General features: G+C 39.5%; 1 protein-coding gene and 1 long non-coding RNA gene across 7 annotated transcripts in view; one reads left to right on the top strand and one right to left on the bottom strand.

The window, feature by feature from the left end:
• The window catches only part of BRAF (B-Raf proto-oncogene, serine/threonine kinase), a 144,760-nt gene that overhangs the window by 13,958 nt on the left and 105,343 nt on the right, over nt 1-25,459 (bottom strand). For all 6 annotated transcript variants that reach the window (XM_029922542.1, XM_029922547.1, XM_029922560.1 and 3 more), the window contains 4 exons: nt 15,484-15,530; nt 14,550-14,668; nt 10,960-11,091; nt 3,584-3,718 (listed from right to left, as the gene is read on the bottom strand). In XM_029922542.1, the coding sequence (XP_029778402.1) occupies nt 3,584-3,718; nt 10,960-11,091; nt 14,550-14,668; nt 15,484-15,530 (433 nt within the window). The remainder of the gene's footprint in view (nt 1-3,583; nt 3,719-10,959; nt 11,092-14,549; nt 14,669-15,483; nt 15,531-25,459) is intronic.
• LOC115278153 lies at nt 12,097-18,504 on the top strand. The gene is made up of 3 exons (XR_003902726.1): nt 12,097-12,204; nt 14,499-14,740; nt 18,195-18,504. It is a non-coding gene; the product is annotated as an uncharacterized LOC115278153 (long non-coding RNA).

Here is a 25,459-nt window from a genome sequence, read left to right as displayed (position 1 = left end):
AAAAAAAAAGAAAAAAAAGTAGAATGAAAATCTAGGTGGTGTTAATCTTTAATATCCACATCATATTTAACAAGAAAGCACTTGAAATCTTACACTGTTTTGAGTATTATCCTAAAAGACTGAAAAACTACTAAAGAAATTGATATTTATTCCTTACAAAGAAAAGAATATTACCAAACTCCTATTGTTTTATCTCTGTAAAACAAATGGGGAAAGTAACCTATAGTTAGCTTTTACATTTTAGATCATTCGCCAGCCTTGTCACAGTAAAGAATACACAATTTTAAGCCAATTGTATACTTATCCCACAGACCACAGTCCCTCTTGGGAAGAAGACAGAGCATAAATCAGTAAAGCACTATATGGCTTCACAAACAGAATCATCAGAGCAACTCATTCTTTGAGAAACTTAGTAATAGAAAATGTCTTACACATACATGATTAAAAGTAGGGCCCCAGTGACCCAGACTGCTAGTGGCAGAGGAGTGAGAAGTGACAGGTGACAATCCAAGGGTGAAGAAGACAGAAGAACAACAAATAGACACATTTTCACAAAATGTAGAAACTCCACATGTTTTAAGGTACAAAGAAACACATTGTGACCTTGAAGGTGTACAGTATGGTAATACATGTTCATACTCATGAGACATGTGTAAAAGGCTTGGCACAATGCCTAGAATATAGTAAGTACTCAATAAAACCTTAGCAGCCATCACTATTATTATTTTTCTGAACCACTAAAACTTATTTATAAGTTAAACTGTAATCTGTATAATGATTAGTATAAGGCAAAGAAGCAATGTTACAAAACATTTTAAATTACAAGCATAACACACAAATAAAAATTCAAATAATACAGAAAAAGTATACGTCCTACCTTCCAGGGGTAACCACTGTTAAAGAGTCTATACTTTCTTCTGGACCTTTCCTATGCGTAAACATGCACATATGAAAACAGAGCCCATCCCCACCCTCATCACCATTTAAAGTGGTATCATTCTACACATATTTTTCTGCATTGCTGTCTTTTTTTCCCCCTCACTAACGACCATGCCGTTTAGAGAGCTACCTTGACCTTTACTTTTTCCTATTACAGTAAGCATTTTTGTATACATCTGAACACTTATGGAAGCAGGCTCTGTAGCATACCTTTTTAGGAGTGGAATCACCAGAGCAAAATGTATATACATTTTAAGTTTATGAATTCTAGCAAGTCCTTTCACAAGGCCAAACCACTTACATTCCCAACAACACTGTTACAGAGTTTACCAGGAAGGCTCTTCCCCACTTCCCAACACTGTTCCCGATGCTAGATACTGCCCATCGGAGACAGAAAATTAAAATGTACTTCACCGCCACTCTACGTTTTACTGACTGTCACAGAACTTTTAACATTCTGAATTCATTCACCATTTGTATTTTTTTGTGAATCACCAGCTCGTATCTTCTACTCATTTTCTATTATTTTTCACTTACTGATTTGTAGGAGCCCTTTGTATAATACTAATATTTATATTTTGTTGCACACATGCTACAATTATTTTTGTTTACCTTTCAATATTATTTTTATAAATTTAAAAACTTTTATTGTAGTCAGACCTGCTCATGTTTCCCTTTATAATTTCTGGATTTTGTCTCTTGCTTATAAGGAAAGCCTTTTACCTCAAGTTTATAAAAAAGGACTTTCTATCTTTGAGTTTTGTTTTTTACATATAAATCTTTAGCCATTTAAAATTTACATAGTTTTTGTATAGGGTAAAAAGAGATCTTGTAACGAAAACAATAGTACTTAAGGCCTTCAATAATCTGAAAAATTCAGACATGCATTTCGTTTCCTGATATTACACAAAGAATAAAATGTTATGTCCCTTTTAATACCACTCAAAAAGTGGCCCTATGGGTCGCCGGGATGATTCAGTCGGCAGAGTATATAACTTGATCTTGGGGTTGTGAGTCTGAGCTCCATGTCAGGTGTAGAGATTACTTAAAAAAAGAAAATCCTAAAAAAAAAAAAAAGTTGGCCTATGGATATAATTTGCATTATTAATATATAGCGAGCAGGTAAAACAGGAAGCTCTAGCACCTGGAATATGAAAGAGAGCATGGTGCAGAGGCCTGCTGGCACGGGCCAACAAAACCGGTCCTTTTACTTTGAGATCTTCAACCAATGGTTTTCCAGTTAAAAAAAAACAACCTCTCCCTCAAAACAGTAACTTAGAATTCCAATATGTAAAACCTAGATCTACCCACCCTGATGCAGCCCCTGAGAGATCTGTACAAATTATAAATTATATTGTCCACTTTTTCTTTTTAAAAAAAAATTTATTTTTAAATTGTAAGTAGGCTCCATGCCCAACGTGGGGCTTGAACTAACGACCCTGAGATCAAGAGTTGAGCGCTCCACTGACTGAGCCAGCCAGGTGCCCTGGTCTGTAATTCTTCAGATGGAAACAAAGATCCACTCGCTCCTGTAACAGTGGCTTCCTTCTAGGAGACCCAGTTAGTGCCGTGTATTTGAGGCCAGAAAGTTCACAGAAGACCAACTCCATGACTACGGTAGCTGGATAATTAAGGGAGTTAGCCCTTCCCAATTGAAAACTGCATTGATTTTTCAAGCCCTATTTATATGGTGCTATCAGGAACTTCCTAAGCATCATAAAAAACTGAAATTATATTACAATAGTTAAACTTTCTAAGTGTATTCGGATACTTAGTTTCAGTTCATGAGGCTTATGAAAGATTAGAAACTTCAGGGCTGTAGCCTTATAACATGAAAAGACAAAAGCAATGGTCATTTCCCAAGAATCAGAGAAAGACAGACAGTGCCAACAGCTGCCTTTTCTTTCTGCTCCAGGTGGAAATGTTCCTCCAAAAGACCCAGGATGAAGGGAAGCTTGGAATGTGTTTATTTTACCACCAAGATGAATTAAAGCAGCAGTTCTCAGAGTACAGTCTGCGGAAAGCTGTTTTCAGAGGAACACTAAGGTATTCATGGTCATTGCTGTCATGGTCATTATTTTGCAAAAGCAAGCAGCACTCTCATTAGCTACACGGTGGAAGGTACTGCAATGTAATAGAGGCAGAGAATCTGATGTCCTCTTTTTGTAGAGATTTGCAAAAAAGGTAAAATGATGCCATTCTTCTAATTTTGTTAGTGGGGAAAATGTAGTTCTTTTTCATTTCATAAAAATGTTATTTAGCATGTTAATGGTTTTATTACACTTAAATTTATCAATGTTTTTAAAACTTAGTTTTAATTTCTAAAATAGCATTTATTACTTATATAAACAAAAGCTCTTTGGGGGCCTTCAATAATTTTTAAGCGTGTGACACCACAACTTTTTGTTTGAGAACTGCTACAAAGTCACGTCTTTCTGAATATTCTGTCCTGGGATTCCAGGTTTCTAGGTGTATCACCGTCCGACCTATAAAATCATCTCTACGTGATTACTTCTCTGCTGCCTGCACGTGATCACACGGCATCCAAATACACAAAACACAAACCGTGTGTCCCTGAAAGTATTGAAAAATCTGCATTTGGGTATTAGTCTGTCCTCTTAGGGAACCCGGAGCTGCTTCTTACTTGGGGAAAGAGCGGCCTCTCGTCTCTCTTCTTCTTCAGGCACTCCGCCATCAGCCTCTTCATGGCTTTCGGACAGTTACTTCGTACCTTGCTGAGGTCTGGAGAGAGATATCCTCGCCCCACCATAAAAATTATCTGGGGAGGAAAAAAAACCCGAATCATACAACTTTGCTGATAAGTTGAAAAAGACGTAAACATTGAAAATTCAGCAAGCTGCACATTTATGTGTACCTTTCTGCGTATACATTGTCCCCTAATAAAAAGTTAAGAAACACAATGCTAGTAATCTGATTCTCACCCATCTTAGCGTGGGGACCCGACACTGCACAGCCTATCAGCTGGAACCGTCAGGCCCCGTGGACTGTTGTAAAGGCTCCCCAGGCTTCCAGTCTCTCCTTATCCAATCCGTTTCCCACTGCCAGGGCAATCAGTCATGAGACACAGATTGGGCTGTGCCTCTTTTCTACTTAAGTATTTTACTGAGTACCTGTTGGGCATGATGCTAAGTCCTATATATATATATATGTAGCTGGAACCAAAAGAGTTAACCTTTTTAGCAGTTGTTTCAGCATCTGCATTTTACGTTTGTTTGCTGAGGAAATGGATGAGATGGGGCATTCAGTTGTGTAGATCTGAGAATCAGAGCCTCCTCCAAAGAAAAGAAGATAAACCAACTGGGAATTTAAGTTTTCTGTTTGATAAAGTAAAAAGGCTTGTCTTCTCTGAGTGTAGAGATTTATAATTTTTCTAATTACTTAATTTTCATCTCTTTTGAGAATGTACAGAGACAGACATCAGAAAGAGTACTGGGACTCAGTAGAGAGAGGGAGGGTTTTGATCTTACAGGGAACAGATCCATCGGACAGCATAGGGGCTAGGTGGAAACAACCAGTAAGAGATCCTCTGTTACAGGCCAGAGCTTACAAACCTTAGAACAGTCACGTCTGATCTAACTTGCTATTATTTCCCGTCTGGTGCTGTCACAGGCTGTGCTGACCTGTAAGCTGATGTGCCCGAGGACGACTGCAGTGCAAGTGTGCAGCTAACCCTTCCGTCTCCCCTGGCAGAACTGCCCTGCTCCTGCTTTATAGGAAGCATATTTTTTACCCACATGAAATCTAACGATAGTACACAGTGTGCCAAGGCATAAAACTGCTGGGGTACCGAAGGGACACTACGGGTATTTAACTGGGCTTTGATAAACAGGTAACAAATACCTTTGCAAGACAGCTAGTTTCCAATTCTTTGCTTTTTACGTAAAATTAACTGAATGGTCAGCTGATTACAAACATTAATGACAAGCTATTATGTAATTTTTGGTATGTTATAGAAATGACTTTTAGCTGAGTGATATGGCGTATGGTATAGAATTAATCTTGCCCAGAAAGAGGGCTGGCCTTTGCCTTTGGCTCCTAGGAGATAACCCCTAAACCTTTGGAATGTTCTGCCTGCTTACAGGCGGGCTTACAGACGGGACTCTGAGTCATGCAACGCCAGCCTGACCTCCAGGGGGCCTGATAAGTAAGGTCAGCCACAGGGGTGCTCAACCGTGTCTACCTGACTGAGCCCCAGTGACGACTCTGGACTGAAGAGAGTTTTTGTGGGTGGTCGTAGTCTGCATGGTGTCACACGCTGCTGCCAGGAGAATTCAGGGCCGTCCACAGTGACACTGGGAGAAGACAACTATGACTTCCACATGTGGGACTCTCCCGGGTTCTGCCCTTTGCGCCTCCTCCCTTGGGGGATTTTAACCTGTATCCTTCTGTTGCAATAAACCGTAACTGTAAGCATTAGCAACCTAGAGCGAGTTCTCAGACTTAGTGAGTGACTGAGTCAGAGTGTGGTCTTGGGGACCAGAGAACTGTGCGTGTGGGTACGACACACTGCGGACTTTCCCATCTTTGTACCTCCTGAACAACACTGCTCAGTGCTGACTTCTCTGTCATTTTAGCCAAAGCCTATTTATCCACAAATACATGAATGAACTACAGAGGAAAGCCCCAAATGTTCATGAAGGCACACGCATTTCCAATAAAATTTTACCTTCTTTGTTTCTGTATATCAAAACTTACATTAATCAGTTATGTATTAATAATTATTAACAGAAGCATGGTTCAGAATTTAAAAAATTAACCTTCAAAGACTAAAGTCACAGGAAAGATTTTTTAAATTCTAAATTTAAATACATATTTTTGTTGCAGAGATATTATTTGAATGATCAATAAAAGGCTTGAAAGTATAAGGATGTTAAAAAAGAGATATGAAACTTCAAAAAAATATAATGCAAAGGAAATCACATTCTTTGCAATTATTTAAACTTCAAGGGAAGACTCTCTTGGATGTAACTTATGTATAGGAGATTTAAGTGGCCCATAAAAGATAAAATCAGCACTTCAGTTTGAACTTCCGGCACTGACTGTATTTCCATGCCCCATGCACACGCAGCACTCCTGGCTCCCCGCCCCTCCATTCAGGCCTCTGTATTGGAGCACCTCGTCTACACATCTTCCACATCACCCCTCCCCCCGCACTGCTGCAACAGACTGGCAGACTCTACTGACAGCTTGGCTGGGGTACTAGTCACCTTTTATTCCTCTATATCCCAGAGTGCTGTGCATATAATAGGCTTTCAAAACTTCCTACTAAAATAATTTATGTGTAGGTAAGACACTGGTACTTACCACTTTGTATCTCTTAAGAGCTTGTGCTTGAAACCCAGCCACCAGGCTTTAACAAAGTCCACACTTTCTAGAAAGCCGTCCCCATAGAAAGGCCCACGTAGAGAAGAACTAAAGCCCTTGGCCCTGGACCCTGACCAAGCGCCCAGCAGACGGCTAGCACCTCTCCTGTCTATGGTGTGAGTGGTATGAACAAGCCATTCTGGAAATGGATCCTTTAACACCCAATGAAGACAACACAGTGTAACAGAGATAAACCTTCCTCACTGAAAGCAGCCCAAATTGCAGATTCATAATTTGGTTAAGTCACTATGTTTTGGGTGGTTTGTTATATACCAACAGTTACTGAAATAACACACTTAAATAACAGTGCTTAAAATAACAGATAAAAATTAGTTGTTATTTTCTTCTAAGATGACATAGCACTTCTACTCCAAGAAAAGAAAACTCCGTGAGGACAGAGAGTCAATACACCTAGCCTAGAGGAGTGCATTATTAATCCAACTCGGTAGAAAAGCTGCAGTAGAGTGATTAAAGAGCGAAATGGAAGGATAAAGAGGGGAAAAAAGGACAGCAATTTCTTAGATTTCAGTACTAGCGTAAGGAAAGCAAAAGGCATGCCACGCTGCAAAGTACACAGGGATGGCTCCCCCTTGAAGAGCTAGGACACCTGCTTTAGTAAAGAATCTGATCGTTACGACTAGAAGAAATTCTTTAGTCCAATCTTTTATTTTAAATTGAAAAAAAAAAAAAAGACACCTGAAGAGGTAAAGCGACCAGGTCATGAGTCCAAATTGATCATTACATTGAACTGTCTAACCAGAGTCCTGCTTTAAATTTACAGGCAAAACCTGCCGCCTCAGACCATGGAGGTAAGAGTACACAGGAGTAGTTCCTACAGTGAGCAGTAGAGAAGGAGGTGTCCGATCTCCCATGAGAAAGAAGACTGTTCATAAATTTTCAAACAGAAGTCCAGTCTGAGAGCCATGGTGATGAAAGTTCAAGAGAAAAAGAAAAATCAAACCAAGGGGACAGAAGGAATCCTACTGGGGTCATGTCACTGAAGATGACTAGAATTATCAACTCCCAAAAGAGAACTGGGAAGTGCCAGCTGAAGAAAGCAAACTAAGAAGTAATGAACTTCTTTGACCATTCTTTGACCCCCTTTTTCTTACTTTCTTTTAAAGTTTATTTATTCATTTTGGGGGGGGGGGTCACACAGAGAGAGAGAGAGAGAGAGAGAAAGACAGACAGACAGAGAATATCCCAAGGAGGATCCCTGCTGTCAGAACAGAGCCCCATGTGGGGCTCGATCTCACAAACCATGAGATCATGACCTGAGCCAAGATCAAGAGTCAGACACTTAACCGACTGAGCACCCAGGTGTCCTCATTTTTCTTTATCAAATATTCAACCTGGTTTCAGACTGGCAAATTCTAGAAGGTTCGAACTATACTACCAGTTAGAATTAGCCAGTAAAGGCCTCACCCTTCGGTTGGCCAGTCACTTACTTCTCTCATGGAGAGTAAGCCCTTGCCACATTATTTATTAGACCCCCATGGAAGACAAAGCACCTAACATGGCAAGAAGTGGATGATTGCAGAACTCTGGGATACTTTTAATCCATATTTTGGAGATAATAACACCTGTTTACACAATACATTATTTTATTAAAACAAAAGTATTCACTGGACTTCATCCAGATCCTAGATTCATGAATTTTTATTTGTAGTCTCTATGATAAATCAACTAAAACTAAAGTCGCCTTAGGAGGAACGGAGGAGGGAGAGAGAGTTGGGGAGAGAGAGGGATGCAGAACTTGAGAGACTACTGAATGCTGAGAATGAACTGAGGGTTGGGGGCGGGGGGGAGGGGGGAAGACAGGTGGTGGTGATGGTGGAGGGCACTTGAGGGGAAGAGCACTGGGTATTGTATGGAAAACAATTTGATAATAAAATATTATGGAAAAAAAAATAAAACTAAAGTCGCCTTGTAATTCCTGTAGAAAAGTAATATGCAAAGAAAAGTGAACACAGCAAAGGGTATTATGCCTTATGGTTGAATTAACAGGACTTATATGAAGCAGGGCACAGGAAGTTTGCAAATCAGAGACAATCTTGTGGGGTGCCTAGGTGGCTCAGTTGGTTGGACGGCTGACTTCAGCTCAGGTCATGATCTCACATCTCGTGAGTTCAAGCCCTGCGTCAGACTCTGTGCTGACAGCAGCCTGAAGACTGCACTGGATTCTGTGTCTCCCCCTCTCTCTGCCCCTCACCTGCTCATGCTCTATCTCTAAAAAATAAATAAATATTTTAAAAAATTAGAAACAACCTTGCTACACAGACTGCCAGCATCCAATCAATTATCTCAGTGATCTAGAATTGGTCTCAAGTCCAATGAGTGCAATATGTCGATTATGTTCCTTTGCTAGTAGTTTGGTCTATCTTGAACCTATGTTTCATGCAGGGCTTAAAATATCACATAATCAGGAACCAGGTCACAGATTTATTTTTTAACACTCAAAGGTAGGATTCAATATTGTAAAGCTATGTAGTAGCTGGAAAGACCAAAGAGCAACTAAACAATTAGCTTTGTGCTGACCTTGGTAGAAACAGAATTATTTAAAATCTTGTTTTCATCTATATAGAATCCAAAGCACTCTGGGTAAGGGGCCATCTGGTGACTCAGTAACTATACACAAAGTAGATGACAACGGAGACTACTTCTCTGAAATCACACACTAGCTGACATTTTTAGACAGAAAGGTACTCAGAGTTATTACCAAAAAAATCAAGAGTTGAACTGATCACATACTACTTAATACACACAAACTACTTAAATCACACACACACACACACACACACACACACTCTATTTAAATGAGGCTAACAAATTTATAAATTAAAAGCTATCATTTCATTAGATTTAGAACTTATGATAAAACACATATCACACTCACACTTGGTTTTTTTAAATTTTTGGATTGGGGATCCTCAACTTTGGTATGTATCAAAATCACCTAGGAAACTTATTAAAAATGCAAGGGCTTGGACCCCACTCCATGGAATCAGAATCTGCTCTAGTAGCTCCATTTTTAAACAAACTACCCAGGTAATTCTTTTTTTTTTTTTTTTTTTTTAATTTTTATTTACTTTGAGAGAGAGAGAGAGAGAGAGAGAGAGAGACAGGGGGCAGGGGGAACGAGAGAGAGTACCAGTCAGCCCCAAGTGGTCAGCACAGAGCACAATGTGGGGCTCAATCTCATGAACTGTGAGATTATGACCTGAGCCGAAATCGAGAGTCAGGTGCTTAACTGACTGAGCCACCCAGGTACCCTACTCAGGTAATGCTGATGCAAACCATAATATAAAGTATAAATATTATTTAACTACAGTTTACATGGTCAACTACTGTTTAATTTTTAAAAAAATTTTTAATGTTTATTTATTTTTGAGAGAGAGACAGAGCATGAGCAGGGGAGGGGCAGAGAGAGAGGGAGACACAGAATCTGAAGCAGGCTCCAGGCTCTGAGCTGTTGGCAGAGCCCAACATGGGGCTCAAACTCACAAATTGTGAGATCATGACCTGAGCCAAAGTTGCACACTTAACCAACTTAGCCACCCAGGCTCCCCTATTTTCTAATACATCAACAGTGGAATTGCTGCAATGTCTCTCCACACACACACACACACACACACACACACACACTCACACACTTTTTACATACTGAGGTATACAAGATAATTTCAGTAAAGACAATTTTGTTTCCTTGGTTAGTGTTAAAGTCCTGGTGAATTTAATGTGGCTGGGACAGAAAAGGCAAAGAGCTGCATGAGGCTAAGTTGGGTACACGGGAGAAGGTAAGGGAGAGAGATCAGGAACTTAGGAAGAAAGAAGCAAAAAAATTTCCTATTAGAATTCTCCGTATAGAAAAATGGAAGCATGATGTAAGTCTTTCCATATGCCTAGTTAAAAGAAGGGAGAAACCTTAACAATTTTAAAAGAGTCTGGTATAAAGAAGTGCATAGCCGAGTGCCTGCTCAGCACAGGCCGTGACAGAACAAAAGGCATGAAGCCTGGACGCTGTGGCAGCAGAGCGCCTTCTAGCCTGGCTCGCTCAAGAAACGTGAGCAATACCCACAGCTGTAGCCCTAGCTTCTGGTCAGAACATCAGGAACTATCTTCCATTACAACATTTATCACGAGCTGTTAAGAAGAGGCCGTACACGCAGCTACCACTGCCAAGAGTATACGAAAGGTTTCCACAACTGGTAACAAAGACCAAGATATCTATTTTTCATGCCTACCCAGGACTCAATGTTTCTTTTCTTGCAACAAACTGGAGTCTTTTTTTTTTTTAAGGTTTATTTATTTGTGTGTGTGTGTGTGTGTGTGTGTGTGTGTGTTAGAGACAGTGACAGAGAGAGAGCAAGCGAGAGAGAGAGAGAGAGAGAGAGAGAGACTGAGACTGTGTACAAGCAGGGAAGGGGTAGAGAGAGAGGGAGACACAGAATCTAAAGCAGGCTCTAGGTTCCAAGCTGTCAGGATAGAGCTGGATGCAGGGCTTGAACTCACGATCCTCTAGATCATAACCGGAGCTGAAGCTGGACGCTTAACCGAATGAGCCATCCAGGTGCCCCCAAACTGGAGTCCTTATACAAATAGTAAAATAAACTCCAAGAGATGGTAAAGATTTACCTGGTCTCTGTTGTTGATGTTTGAATAAGGTAACTGTCCAGTCATCAATTCATATAGAACAATCCCAAATGCATAGACATCTGACTGAAAGCTATATGGGTTTTTATCTTGCATTCGGATTACTTCTGGTGCCTGTCAGAACACAAAAGGACAAATATTCTTGTTTATTCTTCAAATTCAACTGAATAGAAAAGCAAATTATTAAAAATCCCAGAACAAGGCTTTTGTCATTGAATAGCTCATCTAATATGCAATCAATTCTCTTATTAATAGGCAAAGAAGTAGAACTGATTAAGAAAAACAGTGCTTGGGGAACTCTGAAAGAGGTGGTATTACCCAAGATACCATGTGCATTACTAAGATTTTAGAATTTTATCAGCCACCCTCTTTCTGCACAAAATCCTCCCATTGCTATTTGAATCATTCCCAGGACTAGTCCTATCAAGACTCAGTTCCCATTTCCCATTCTTGATCCAGTGAAGAAATGCTAGATCTGTGGTCATGTTTGGGGGTAGCACGGCCACTATGGTAACTGCCTGGAATTTATGTTTTCCCATTGGGTTCTCCTCACCTCAGGGCACCTAAGATAAACTTCGACTGAAACCTCACCCCCTTTCCTGCCTCCAAAAGCACTGTCACCACACCATGGATGGTTACTAATAAAGCAAGAAGACAGCAGGTAGTGTTAGAAGATGGTATACAGAATCTTGGCTTCTTGCTTCTGGGGAAGAGCTACAAACCAAACCTTACATGCTACATTTTTATACACTTTACTCTCTGTTCTCCAACACTTAATTTCTTCTTGGCTGTTTACATAAAATACAATTGATGGTCAGTTAAATATTAGATTAAAGGAGTTATTTCATCTTGCATCTTTTGTATTGTTTCATTTGGAAAAATTATTTCATTAGAGAAATTGCAGAGTATATATATAAAACACCTCTGTGAAAGTGTTACTTTGACACCAAAACCTGGACCGATTCCAAAAATGGCTGGAAGACCTGGAACAAGATTCCTGGTCACAGGTCAGGGTGAGGCCAGACTCTCACAAGGGAGACAGTGACATTCAACCTCACCTGCAAGTCACAATCACCTGTGTAGACTTCACCCTCTTGATGTCCGACTACCTTCTAGAACAGAATCTGGGGATGGAATCCAAGTACTGCTGATGGTTAATGCTCCCCAGAGGATTTTAAGGCCCAACCAAGGTTGAGAACCACGGATGGATGTGTGGAGGCCCTAATGGTGAGGATGGAGGGTGGGGGAAGAGTGGGTCTACTCACTTTGGTCAAATATCTCATTAATTGCTTTTAGTAATACAGTACAAAATAAACCACATACAACTGTGATATAGTGAACAAGCCAGAACACTGAGAGGCTGGTTATGACAGACAAAATCTGAAAAGCCCGAACACAGTTTTGAGAGGAACAGAGTAATAGATCAGCTGAGGAACTAAATATCTTTTTGAAATTTAGTTTTACCTCACTGTTGTTGATAGATGGCTTGACATAAAGTTGTATGTCATCTATTTACAAGAAACACATAACCGATCCTCAATTAATCTAGTAATTTAAGATCCGCAATTAATGTAATGATTTAATTTATAAAAATGTTCATAAAGGTGTCTTTCCCCTCTAAGATAAAACAAGGGTGAGAAGACTATTGTAAATCATTTAGAGAATTACATAACCTTAGTCCTGACCAAACTCTTCTCTCTTGTCTAAGGACATTCCATACTTGTTTCTGAAGGCACTATCAACCCAAATGGATTTCTTCAATAATTAAGTGTACTACTAGCTACTCTCCTATTAGAACTTAGCCTGATGGAACAAAGGATGAACCAATCTACCTATCAACGAAATCAGAAGAAAATGTAACACTTTATGGAAAATAATCTAGTAACTGTATAAACAGCGGTTTTTGAAAAAAGGACAAACCTGGAGACTTAACTGAGCCTCTCTCCCACACTAGTTAAGATCAACACACCTTTAAAACATGTATCAATTGTTTCTTTTTAATCTTAGGTTTTATAATTTCAGTACTTAATCTGCAATCCACCCCTTCCTAGGATACACTGCCATCTTGTAACAAGGTGTGTGACTTAAAGATGCATGAGATCCAGTTTGCAATTATTAATTAGCCCCTGGTTTATAATTTATTAAATCAATTTGAGTATATTAAAGACATAAACCCAGCTAGCTCTAATTATTGAATCCTAGAAACAGAAAAGGTATTAGAAATCCACTAGGCTGACCAACATCAAAAACTGAGGGACGTGCAGCAGGTTAGCATGGAGGCTGGGAGTCAAACAGAGCACTTGAGTACCAACCTCCGAATTCTAAGTCCATTCGCCCCTTCTACCTTGCCACTCGCCTTAACTCTGGCTGTTATTATAAGAAATCATAGCCGAATCTAACCCTAAGTTTACCTGACTAATTCAGACATCTATCTTGGAATTCCTTTCCTGCAGACTGCTATGGACAGTTCAGGGAATCTATGCAAACGTGGCTTCAAGAGCCCTAGCAGCTTTTCTGTTTCCGGCATCGTGTCCCAAAGTCTTTGTGAGGATTCAATTATTTAAATCTTCAAATTGCACTAATGGTTTGGGGACATCCTGTATTCAGCTGAGAGCAGCGGTTCTCAAACTTTTTGGTCTCAGGCCTCTTTTAGTCTTGAAAATTACTGAGGATCTCAAGGATGCACCTGTAGATATTTATCATTTTTAAACCTAACTGGGGAACTTAAAATATTTAATAATTCCATAAATAATAAAACAATAGCCATTTGATGTTAACACAGATGACCCATGTTTCATGAGAAGTCTATTTTCAAAACCAAAGAAAGCTCAGCAGGCACAGTACTGCAGCTCTCTCTGACTTTAACGGCAGCCAGACACAGACACGTAGTCGGCGCTGCATTCAGTCTGTCGTGATGTGTCATTTCAGGTTGAAGAACATGAAGAAAAATGTGGTTTCACAGAGGGATGACTTTGGAGACCTCCAAAAGGGTCCTAGGGTCCCCTGTGAGAACCACAAACTTAGAGGATGACCCTTACACACTGCCCTTTGCGGAGCCTGCTGAAAGTAACTAAAGAGAAGTTTTCATCCTTCTTTACCCCAGAGCAGAAGTAGGAATAATGGGAATAAAGAAAGAGCTAGGCAGGGCAGCGCATGGCTGACAGTGTTAAAAAGCTACCTCCTTCTTTTTTTGTCTTTCCTCTCCCAGCTGCCCCATAATTATAGGTTCTTTCTAGTCTAAAGGAAGTAACTTTCCAATTTAGGCTTAAATAAGATTGTGAAACAGCCTCTCTCTCAAAAAAGAGTAGTTCTCTTAGCAAAAACGTTAATAACTGCTGCAGCTCATACCTGCTTAAATGGCATACTTGTTCTTTTCTTTCTGCAACAGGGCACACAGCACGTTTTGAATGCAAAATATTTTAGAGAGCCACTTCTGGATAAAATTTAAACAATGTTTATAAAATACACATTTTTTTGTTTGAAATATACTGAAACTGGTGTCATAATACTTTTTTTTAAAGACAAAGAAAACGCTGGTAACTCCACAGCATCTCGGGGCCCTCGATTCTTACCATCCACAAAATGGATCCAGAGAGCTGCTCAAACTGGTGGGACCCACTCCATCGAGACTTCACTGTGGCTAGACCAAAGTCACCTATTTTTACTGTGAGGTCTTCATGAAGAAAAATATCTGAGGTGTAGTAAGTAAAGGAAAACAACAGATCTCATTTTCCTATCAAAGCAAGCACTATGAAGATTTCTGGTAAGAGATCTAATTTCTGTAATTCTATAATATGACTTTCTTTCCTTGGTAATAATGATATTCCTTTAAAAAGTACAGTTCCTCTATTTCCTCTTAAAGTTGACAAACATGTTTTTAAAAATAATTAGTTCTACTTGGTCTATGTCACCTGCTTTTAAGATTTTGGGGGCTTGAGATGTGGTAGGGTGAGGTGAGACGCTGTTCTAAGTTTATGGGAAATCCTGAAACTTTCCCATTAGATTTTTAGTAACAGAGGCCCAGACATCTTTTTAGCGCTGCTGACAAAGGTTCTTTACCGGAATGAAGTTGGCTGGCAGACAGGATCTTGATCTGGGTTTATGGAGGAAGAAGGAAAAACACGTTTTTCTCACCTCACTGTTACCTAAGTTACCACTTTCAGTGACAGCTGCACCACTGGAGAGCAGCGTCAGAGCGCTGACAGAAGTGAGTGGACAGCTACTCAACTATCCGTTTTATGGAGCTGACAAAACGGAAGCACACAATCCAAAGAGTTCTACTGTTGTAAAGACTTGGTAGAGTTTTGGGTGTGTTCAAGAGTTCGGAAACCAAAAGCAGGTTGTGAGTGTCCTGCTTCAGTACGCTCTCATGCAACCCGTTTACTAATTCTCTTTACACTGTATTGAACTCCGCATGAAAACTGCTTTTACATAATGTGAAGACAAAATGCAGAAGAAAAAGTCAGGATGTTTTCAAACTTCGCAGGCAAATTTCAGGAAGGATACTATTACTCTTGAGGTCTCTGTGGATGATTGACTTGGCGTGTAAGTAACTGAAAAACAAAACATCATTTTAACCTGCGTAGGGGTAAAGACTCTGGCCTCAAAATCTACAGAACATATTTAGGGGTGTAAATACTTATTCAAAATCATGATACAATTGCAAACTGTACATTGTGATAACTCCTTTACATACGAAATATTAAAATAAACGGTCAATGAATTTAGGACTATAGGAACATATTACTCTTACGGTAGAGCCAAAATCCTGTATTGTGGTAAAAGACTGTTCTATCTTTTACTATTTACCAATACAAACCTTTCACTCCAGCCAAGCCTATTTAACCAGGTCTTTTCAACAGACCTTGATATTTAATCCCACCTCTGTGATCAATGTTCCCCTCCAAACCCATCCCCAAATTAGCTTTCATTCTACTCTCCCCTATTCATACCTATCCTTTAAGACTGAACGTACACTCCAACTCCTGAATGAAGCTTTGCCATGATGAACTCAAATGAAAGTGATCTTTCACTGTTCACTTACGTAGTAATTATTTAACAGCTTGATTCATGTATTTTTTCCTCTGTGCCTTTGGTTCACTTTCTTTTCAGAATGTAAATTCCATTATAATATGAAGATTCGATTGATAAAACCATTTTAAAGGCAATATTATATATTACTAAAATACCTTTTTTATTTTATTTTTTTTTTAAGATTTTAAAGTAATCTCCACACCCAACATGGGGCTCAACTCATAACCCTGAGATCAAGAGCTGCATGCTCCACTGAGTGCACTAGGCAGGTGCCCCTCAAATACCTTCTTAAAAATATAGAGGAGCTTTACCATACATGTGGATCTTAAATTACCATGTATGGTACTCATGGCCACAGAAAATAATCCTACCGTTGATTAGTTTAAAATAGCATATAAGAGAGAATTAAATAATATAAGTTTTCAAAACAGACAAAATAGTGACAAAGAAACCTGCTACATAACGTCCACAGTAAATCTATTATAAAGTAAATGATAAATTTAAATTATCCGCTACCCCTAAAAACTGCTTGAGTTCACTGAGGGAAAGGGCTGTGCCTAGTTTACTTTAGTTTAACCTCCAGGGCCTAGCACAGTGCCTGGCATATGGTAAGTATTCAACATGTCTGTTGAGTCAACTACAATGAAATGCATATAATATTCTAGTCAAAGTTGTTTTTCTTCATTTAGTACTAGAGACAACAGATACAGGAGACTTCTGAAATTTGACAATGACCATTAGGAAATAAATTTTGCTTTAAAATGACACTTTAAGGTCTAAATGGTACAAACTTGTATAATAAACACTGTTAAAAATGGAAGATTCATAATAATTAAGCTTTATTTATGCTTTCTCATTTTTATTTAAACTTCCTCATTCTCCCAGAGATCAAGATTTTGAAACTTTCTTCTCAGACAAAATTTTCATTTTAAATTACTGTTTATACAAAGTAAACCCTTCTCTTCCAATTTCTCTCTCACATCACTGCTTGCTTCCTCCATAGATTTATCATACTTCAAGATGAGACCCTGTCTCCGCTAGAAATAAAGGGGAGTAAATGGATATGGTGTTCAGTGGTGGAGCTCAGTGCTTTGGTCAGAGATCTAGTATTTAATGCATAGAAAAAGTGCTGGTCTTTGAAAAGAGATTTTGTTCCCTTCGAAATTAAAAACAACAAATGGGTGGTAGATATGAATTATATGGCAGCATGATTAAGTTATAAGAAAAGACAGTTCTGATGTTGTCAATCTTTTCAACAAACCGGATACAAAGAAATATAGCAAGAATAAGGTAGACAGAAATGTAATTAGAGGGTTGAGGAGAAAAAAATTCTGACTGGGAAAGTACTAGGTAATTAAAAGATATAAATACAAATGCTGAACTAGTGATATGGTGGACAACATAAATCCACTGTGGGCCAAACTTGTATACAGCTGCAACCTGAAATAGCACCTCCTTACCCTTGGGTAATCCTTTATTGTTTAACTGTTTTCCTAACTTCTATCTCACTAATAATTCTCTGTCACATCTCTGCAACCAAGTGGTGAATGAGGAGACATCCAGGTCTGTATAATGGATGGTTGTAAAGAAAAGGTACTCAAATGGAATGAGTATCACACCCCATTCTCTACATGAAAGAGTGTTCCAGAGTAATTACTACTCTATATAGGCTGACAATGAAACATAATTTTCTAAGCACCGATCAGTTATAATGAAAGGCGCCAAAAGACACATGACTGGTTGAGGGTAAGGAAGGGAACAAGACTAAATTAACTTCACTACAGATTATACAGAAGTCTATCCATTAGGGTAATCCAATTGGACCCCCTTCTTAACTTTTCTTCTTCTTTTTCTTTTTTTTTAATGTTTTTAATTTATTTTTGAGAGACAGAGCGAGATAGTGTGAGCAGGGGAGGGTCAGAGAGAGAGAGGGAGACACAGAATCTGAAGCAGGCTCCAGGCTCTGAGCTAGCTGTCAGCACAGAGCCCGACACGGGGCTCAAACCCATGAACCGTGAGATCATGACCTGAGCTGAAGCCAGATGCTCAACCGGCTGAGCCACCCAGGTGCCTCTCTCCTTCTTAACTTTTCAAAGATGTTAAAGAGAACCTTTTAGGTATATAAAAGTAGCAGGGAAGAAAAAAATGCTATAAATTAAATGAATATTGTATCTTCTTGATAGGTTTCCCTTGGGAGTTTCCTTCCTTGAAGCAAAAATATCCGCCTACAGAATCATTTAATCTGAAAGCTGGGCAAATCATCTAGTAAAATTTGCTCTCTATGCTACTTCTTGCAAGATATTATCCAAGATTCAGCCTTTTAACATTCTTTGTAGAGCTTAATCTACAAAGAGTGGATCTCATCGTAATTTTCTCCTTGAACAGAAGACCTGAAACCATAAAACTCCCAGGAGCAAGCTCCTTGAGATCGATTTTGGTAATCATTTTTTTTGGATGTGACACCAAAAGCAAAAATAAACAACTGGGACTCGATCAAACTAAAAAGCTTCTGCACAGCAAAGGCCACAGACCACTAACAAAATGGAAAGGCAACCTACCAAATGGGAGAAAATATTTGCAAATCACATACCTAATAAGGGGATATCCAAAAAATAAAGAACTTGTCAAACTCAATAGCAAAAATCCCAATCTGATCAGAAAACAGACATTTTCCCAAAGAGGAACTCCAGATGGCCAACAGGTCTGTAACAAGGTGTCCAGTATCACTCATCATCAGGGAAATGCGAATCAAAACCACAATGCGATACCACCTCACACTTGTTAGCATGGCTATTATCAAGAAGGCAAGTGGTGGCAAGAATGCAAAAAAAAGGAAGCCCTTGTACACTGTTGAAGGGAACGTAAATCGGTGCAGCCACTATGGAAAACAGTACCAAGTTCCTCAAAAAAAACTTAAAAATAGGATTATTATATAACCCATTAATCCCACTTCTGGGTATATATCGAAAAGAATTTAAATCAGGATCCCAAAGAGACATCTGCACCCTCATGCTTATTACAGCACTGTTCACAATGGCAAAGACACAGATACAATCTGGTGTTCCTAAGTGAATAAAGAAAATGTCACACACACACACACTTACACACATGAATATTATACAGCCACAAAAAAGGATATTCTGCTGTTTGCAATAACACGGATGGACCCTGAGGACATTATCTGTAATGAAACAAGTCAGACAGGGAAAGACAAATACCATATGTTCTCACTTAGATGTGGAATCTATGAAAAACAAAACAAAAAGTAAATTCATCTTCATCTTCCTTATTTATGATGGGTTAAAAACTTGTGTCGGCCATTATTGGGATTATTCTGGCAGCCACAGCCACTCTACAGACTCCTGTTAAGATTAGATTCCATTCCAACCCTACAGGGCTGTGCCTGCATTGCTCCTATAGAACAGGTTCCCCATCCTACATGTGTATGTGTATCTTTCTTTTTTGGACTTCAATCAGATGTCTTATTTTGTAGATATGGCCTACAATTTCAGCTGACTGAAATTTTAGTTTTCACTAAAAATTGAGTTTGAAAAGATCAGTGTGCTAATGACGCCCTCATCTAAGTTACTTGTAAACATGCTGGTCATACTCAAGAGTGGAATGAAACATTAATCTCCTTCTAGCTTAATAGCTCCAGGGATCATGATCATTACACACTTAAGAACCTAGTCAATTGCTTCTCGGCCTTTTGGCTAAGAGCAAGTGAAGAACCTAGTCAAATCCTCCGTGCGGTTACATCTCTTGATCCTATCCTCAACAGTATCCTGAGAAGTATGACTCCAATGCCTTGCTGAATTCCATCACTAAGGCGACATCTGCCATCGTACTGATTTACCAGTGTCTATAAATAGTGTCTCTCACTGAAGTTTACTGTTCCTTTCCTGTAATTTCAACTGTTCCTAAAACCAAAAAACTGACCTTCAAGACATTAGCATTTGAAACCCCTTTCACCAAATAGTACACAATTTCAAAAATGTTCTTCAGACTTCACATAGCAAGATGAATCTCTCCCAGACACCCACGGAGGGCATGGCAGCTACGCAGCTGACGGAACTGATACATACGATGGCGGTGACACTGTATCCAAACAGCTTCAGTTACAGTCTCCCTCCTCTTTGACGCTCCCCACGCCCCTCATAACCATGCTGTGCAAAGTGAGGAAGGCTGAAGGGAGTGACATTGGGCTACTCCTCTGTGGTCAATAATCATTTACACTTTAAAATAATTTAAAAACCTAAGAAGTGAGGTTCACACCTTTTCTAGCTGTGTTGTGCTCTGTGTGGCCTAAAATCTACTTTTAGGTAGAGTTTTCAGTTTCTCTTGCATTAAAAAAAATCAAATTCATTGGTGTATAACTTGTATACAACACAGGATGGAGCTAATTTTATGTACAGTTTGAGTTTTACCAAATATATATACTTGTATAATGACCAGCCACAATCAACATGAAGAGTATCCATCACCCCCAAAACCTTCTTCATGTATTTCTGCAATTAATAACACCCTCTTTGGCTCAGGCAACCACTGATAATGATTTCTGTCATTAGAGATTAGTTTTGCCTTTTCTAGGGCTTCACATAAACTAAATCTATGGCTTGTTTTGCTCAGCATAATGATTCTAAGATTTACATACTGGCTGCGTGCAGTATTCAGAGTGTGGACGTACCACAACTTAACCGTTTAGCCATTGGACATTTGGGTTGTCCCTGAATTTTGGTAATTATGAATAAGATACTACGAACATTCAAGTAAAAGTGTCTGTTGTTGACTTATCTTTCACTTCTTCTGAGTAAATAACTAAGATTAGAATTGCTCATGCGGTAATTTTAGTGGTAATTTTAACTTTAAAAGAAACTGCCAAAGTTGTTGCTCCATTTAAGACCCTTCCCAGCGGTGTAAGAGCTCCAGCTGCTCTGCGCCCGGCAAGTACTGGGGGGGCTGGTTTGGGAGGTAAGCATCCCAGTGGGTGTGTAGTGATGGCGCCCTGCAGTGTTAATTTACCTTGCCTAACGTCTACCGATGTCTAACATCTTCATTTGCCATTCTTATGCCTTTTAAATAAAATACTCCAATCGTTTGCCCATTTCTTTGTTGGATACTTTGTCTTAATTACTGACAAAGAGTTCCTGTATGATTTGGATATAAATCTTTTTATCCAGATAATGTATGTTGAAAACATTTTCTTAAAATCTATGGCTCATTTTTTCATTTTTTAAACAGTGTCTTCAAAAAGCAAAGATTTTAATTATGATGAAGTCTGATTTATGATTTTTTTCTCATATGATCCTTACTTTTTGTATCCTAAGAAATCTTTGTCTTTCTTTAGGCTATAAAGATTTTCTCCAATGTTTCTTCTAGAACTTTTATATTTTCAGCTTTTGTCTTTGATCCATTTCAAGTTAGTATTAATGTCTAATGTGTGAGGTAAGGGGGAATGGTGTGTTTGTTTATTCATTCATTCTATATGGATTTCCAGTCGTTCCAGCAATATCTGTTAAAAGGACTATCCTTTCCACATGAATTGCCTTGACATCTTGTTAAAAAAAATCAACTGAAAAAAAAACTCAACTGACCACAGACTTATATTTCTAGGCCTTCTATTCTGTTTTGTTGATTTATACAACTGTTCTTATGCCAACATCACATGGCCTTGTGGCTTTATACAACATTTTGAAATCTGACACTAGAAATCTTTCAACTTTTCAAAAATTGTCTTGACTATTCTAGCCACTGCATTTCCAAGTACATTTTATGATCAACTTGTTGATTTCTACAAAAAAGCCTGCTGAGATTTTGATTGGGTTCACAATGGAATCTACAGATCAATTTGGGAAGGATGACATCTTAATAATATTGACTCTCCTAATCAATGAATGATACTTCTACGTGTTTTTTGCTTCCTAACTGGGACCTGCATTAGAAAGGTATAATCCCCCGTTGGAAAATCAAACCTTCTAAAAACACTGGCCTAAAAATAATAAATGAGAATGTTTATAAACATGGAATATCATGATACTGATGGAATAGCAAAAAATTTCTTAAAAATTCATTTCAAACACTCAAGTCCTCAATCTGAGGCATATTTACTTATTTATTTTTTTTATAAGAGCAAGGTAACTCAGTGGAGGAAAGGATAGTCATCTGAACGAATATTACTGGGATGTTCATATGGGGGGAAAAAAATCTTCAATCCTTATCTCATTCCAAACTCAAAAATCAATCTGAAGTGGATTTAAGACTTAAAACTAAAAGCAAAAACTGTAGAACTTCTATAAGAAAAGAATTTTCATATACACATACAGCCTTATAAAGTTTTCAGGATACTTTTGCATCAATGGCTTTCATAACCTTCATGGTTCTTTGTGAAGCAAATAAAACAGAATAATTGCACTTATGCTAATGGGGAAACCAGAGTCCAGAAGACTTAGTGACATAACCAGAGAGGCATAGTGGAAAGGGCATGAATTTTGACACAGAGACTTGGGTTTGAATTCCAACTACGTCACTTACTAGCCATATGAACTTGGGTACATTTGTATAATCCCTTACAGCTTTTGATTCCTAACCTAAAAAACGGAGGTAATAATGAATACTGTGAAAGGGTTCCTTCTAAAAATTTTTTTAAATGTCTGTTTACTTTTGAGAGAGGGAGTATGAGTGAGGGAGGGATAGAGTGAGGGAGAGAACCCAAAGCAGGCTCTACTCTGTCAGCACAGAGCCCGATGCAGGGTTCAAAACCAAGAACCTTGAGATCATGACCTGAGCCGACGCTTAACCAACGGAGCCACCCAGGCACCTGTGAAGGGATTCCTTCTTTCTTTTAACACATGTGTACTGAAAGCCCACTACGTGCTAAGCAACAACTGTTCAAAGTCTTGAACATAAGACAGAAAATCCCTGCTTCAAGGTGCTTACATTTTAGTAGAGAAGACAGAAAAGAAAAAAAATATGTATCAGTATTCTATGAGTGGGGGATCGGAAACGACGAGTTGCAGGCAGTTGTGATTTTAGGGCAAGGAGGGCCTCTTTTCAAAGGACCTTTTGATGAAAGCCTGAAAGGTGGGGAAGGAGAGAGTCATGCAGATATGGGGTAAGAGCACAGCAGGCAAAGGAACTAGTAAGGGCAAGGCCCTAAAGCAGGCATGTGCTTTCCATATTCTAAGAATGGCAACTGAGGTGCCTGGGTGGCTCAGTCGGTTAAGCATCCAACTTCAGCTCAGGTCATGATCTCATGGTCTGTGGGTTCGAGCTCTGCATCAGGCTCTGTGCTGACCGCTCAAAGACTGGAGCCTACTTCAGATTGTGTCTCCCTCTCTCTCTTCTCTCCTGCTTATGTTCTGTCTAGCAAAAATAAATAAACATTAAAACAATTTTTTAAAAAGCTAAAAAAAGAATGGCAAGAGGGCAAACTGGCTTGGAACAGCGGGAGCAAGAGAGGAAAGAGTAGTAAATGAATTGAGAGAGGAAATAAGAAAGTGGAGAGACTGTGGTGGTGATGAAGAGCTACGTAAGGACTTCGGCTTCCTTTCTGAGTGAAGCGTGAGACAGATGCGAGGTCAGAGCGGCAGCATAATCAGAGTTAAATATTGAAAAGACTCGGGGCTGTGTCATAATAACCTGAAGGTGGGTAACAGTGGAAGAAGAGCACTGATCCAGGGAAGAGTTAACAGTGGCCCGTATCAGCAAGAATGGCCAAATAGGAGATGAGAACTTGTAAGGTTTAAATTTTTTAATGTTTGTTTACTTTTGAGAGAGAGCATGTGAGCACGGAAGGGGCAGAGAGAGAGAGGGAGACAGAGAATCCAAAGCAGGCTCCGTGATGTCAGTGCAAAGCCCGACGTGGGGCTTGAACCCACAAACTGTGAGATCATGACTTGAGCTGAAGTCAACGCTCAACTCACTGAGCCACCCAGGTACTCCAAAAATGAAAACAAGATTTTTTTTAATGTTTTGAAAAAAATGTTTATTTTTGAGAGAATGTGAGTGGGGGAGGAGCAGGGAAAGAGGGAGGGAGAGGAATCAAAGTGGGCTCTGCGCTGAGAGCTGAGAGCCCAATGCACGGTTTGAACTCACGAACTGTGAGATCAAGATCTGAACCAAAGGGTGACACTTACCTGACTAAACCACCCAGGCGCCCCTCTAGATGTACTTTTAAGATAGAGTGGGGAAAAAAACACAACAGAGTGAACAGGAGATGGTAACAGGCTGGCTGTGTGGTGGGAGAAAGAGAGAGGAGTCACAGAGAACTACAAAATGCTGTCCTAAGCCGCTGACAGAACAGAGCTGCCAGCTACTGAGATGAAAGGGCTACAGGAAGAGCGGGCTTGAGGAAGAAGGTCAGGTCCTCAGTAGGAGAGATCCCAATATGAGATTTCCACGAGAGAGTCAGCAGTGCAGAGCGGATAGCTGGATCGGACAGTCTGGAGTTGGGAGGAAATGCGTTGGCTGGTGATGGGCGGATAAGTGGTAACTGAACAGTATTTTAAGCCATGAAACGAAGGAGAGCACCAAGAGAATGGAGACGCCTGGAGATTCCGACATGTAGAGAGGTTAAAGAGTTGAGGAAAAACTAGCCACCAAAGAACTGCAAGCAGAAGGAAAATCAGGAGAAGGGTGCTTCTCGAATTTTAATACGTACACAAATCATTTAGGGACTTTGTTAAAATACAGTCTCTCATTCAGAAGATCTGGGGCAGCACCAAAAACTCAGCATTTCTAAAAGGCTCCCAGGTGGTTCAGATGCTACTCAGACCAGATTCTGAGGAGCCAGGGATTAAGGACGGGATTCACTGGATTAAGGAAGGGCATGATCAAGTGCAGAGTAGGTTTCTGGCAGTACAAACAGGTGGAGACTGAATCTAACCACTGGATCGACTAAGAAGTATTTCAGTAGAGTACAGGGGCAAAAGCCTGACTGCGGTGGAACCCACAATAAAAAGGGAAAACGGAAATTACAGAGTGAATGTCAACAACTCTTTTGAAAAGTTTTACTGTAGAGAATAGAAAAATGAGATGACAGCTTGAGGGGGACAGGTCCTCCACAACTTTTTATTAAGAAACTTTTAAGCATAAAGTTGAAAGAATAGTATAATAATCACCCTACATGCTCCACCTAGATTCAACGATTGTCAACATTCTGCCAAATGTGTATGGTAAGGAAGATTCTCTAAATGAAAGAAAACTCAGCAGAAAAGGAAAAGCTGAAGACGAATAGGGGAGATTTTCTCCAAAAATGTTAGGGAGTAGGGGAAAGAAGATGGGGACCTAGCATATAAAAAGGAAGGGTTGGCTTTCACGCCGAGTAATACTGCAGAAAAACTGCACCACGAACACATGTGAGGGGGCAGATGTGGTGGGTGCTTCTAATTTTCTCAACGAAATGGTAGGCAAGGTCTACCAGCTGACTGTTCTTGGAGGAGAGGTGTTG

Source organism: Suricata suricatta, chromosome 2 (assembly GCF_006229205.1).
Source record: "Suricata suricatta isolate VVHF042 chromosome 2, meerkat_22Aug2017_6uvM2_HiC, whole genome shotgun sequence".
Classification (NCBI taxonomy): domain Eukaryota; kingdom Metazoa; phylum Chordata; class Mammalia; order Carnivora; family Herpestidae; genus Suricata; species Suricata suricatta.
Note: the sequence above shows the minus strand (reverse complement) of the source record. Positions and strands in the feature narration are given on the sequence as shown.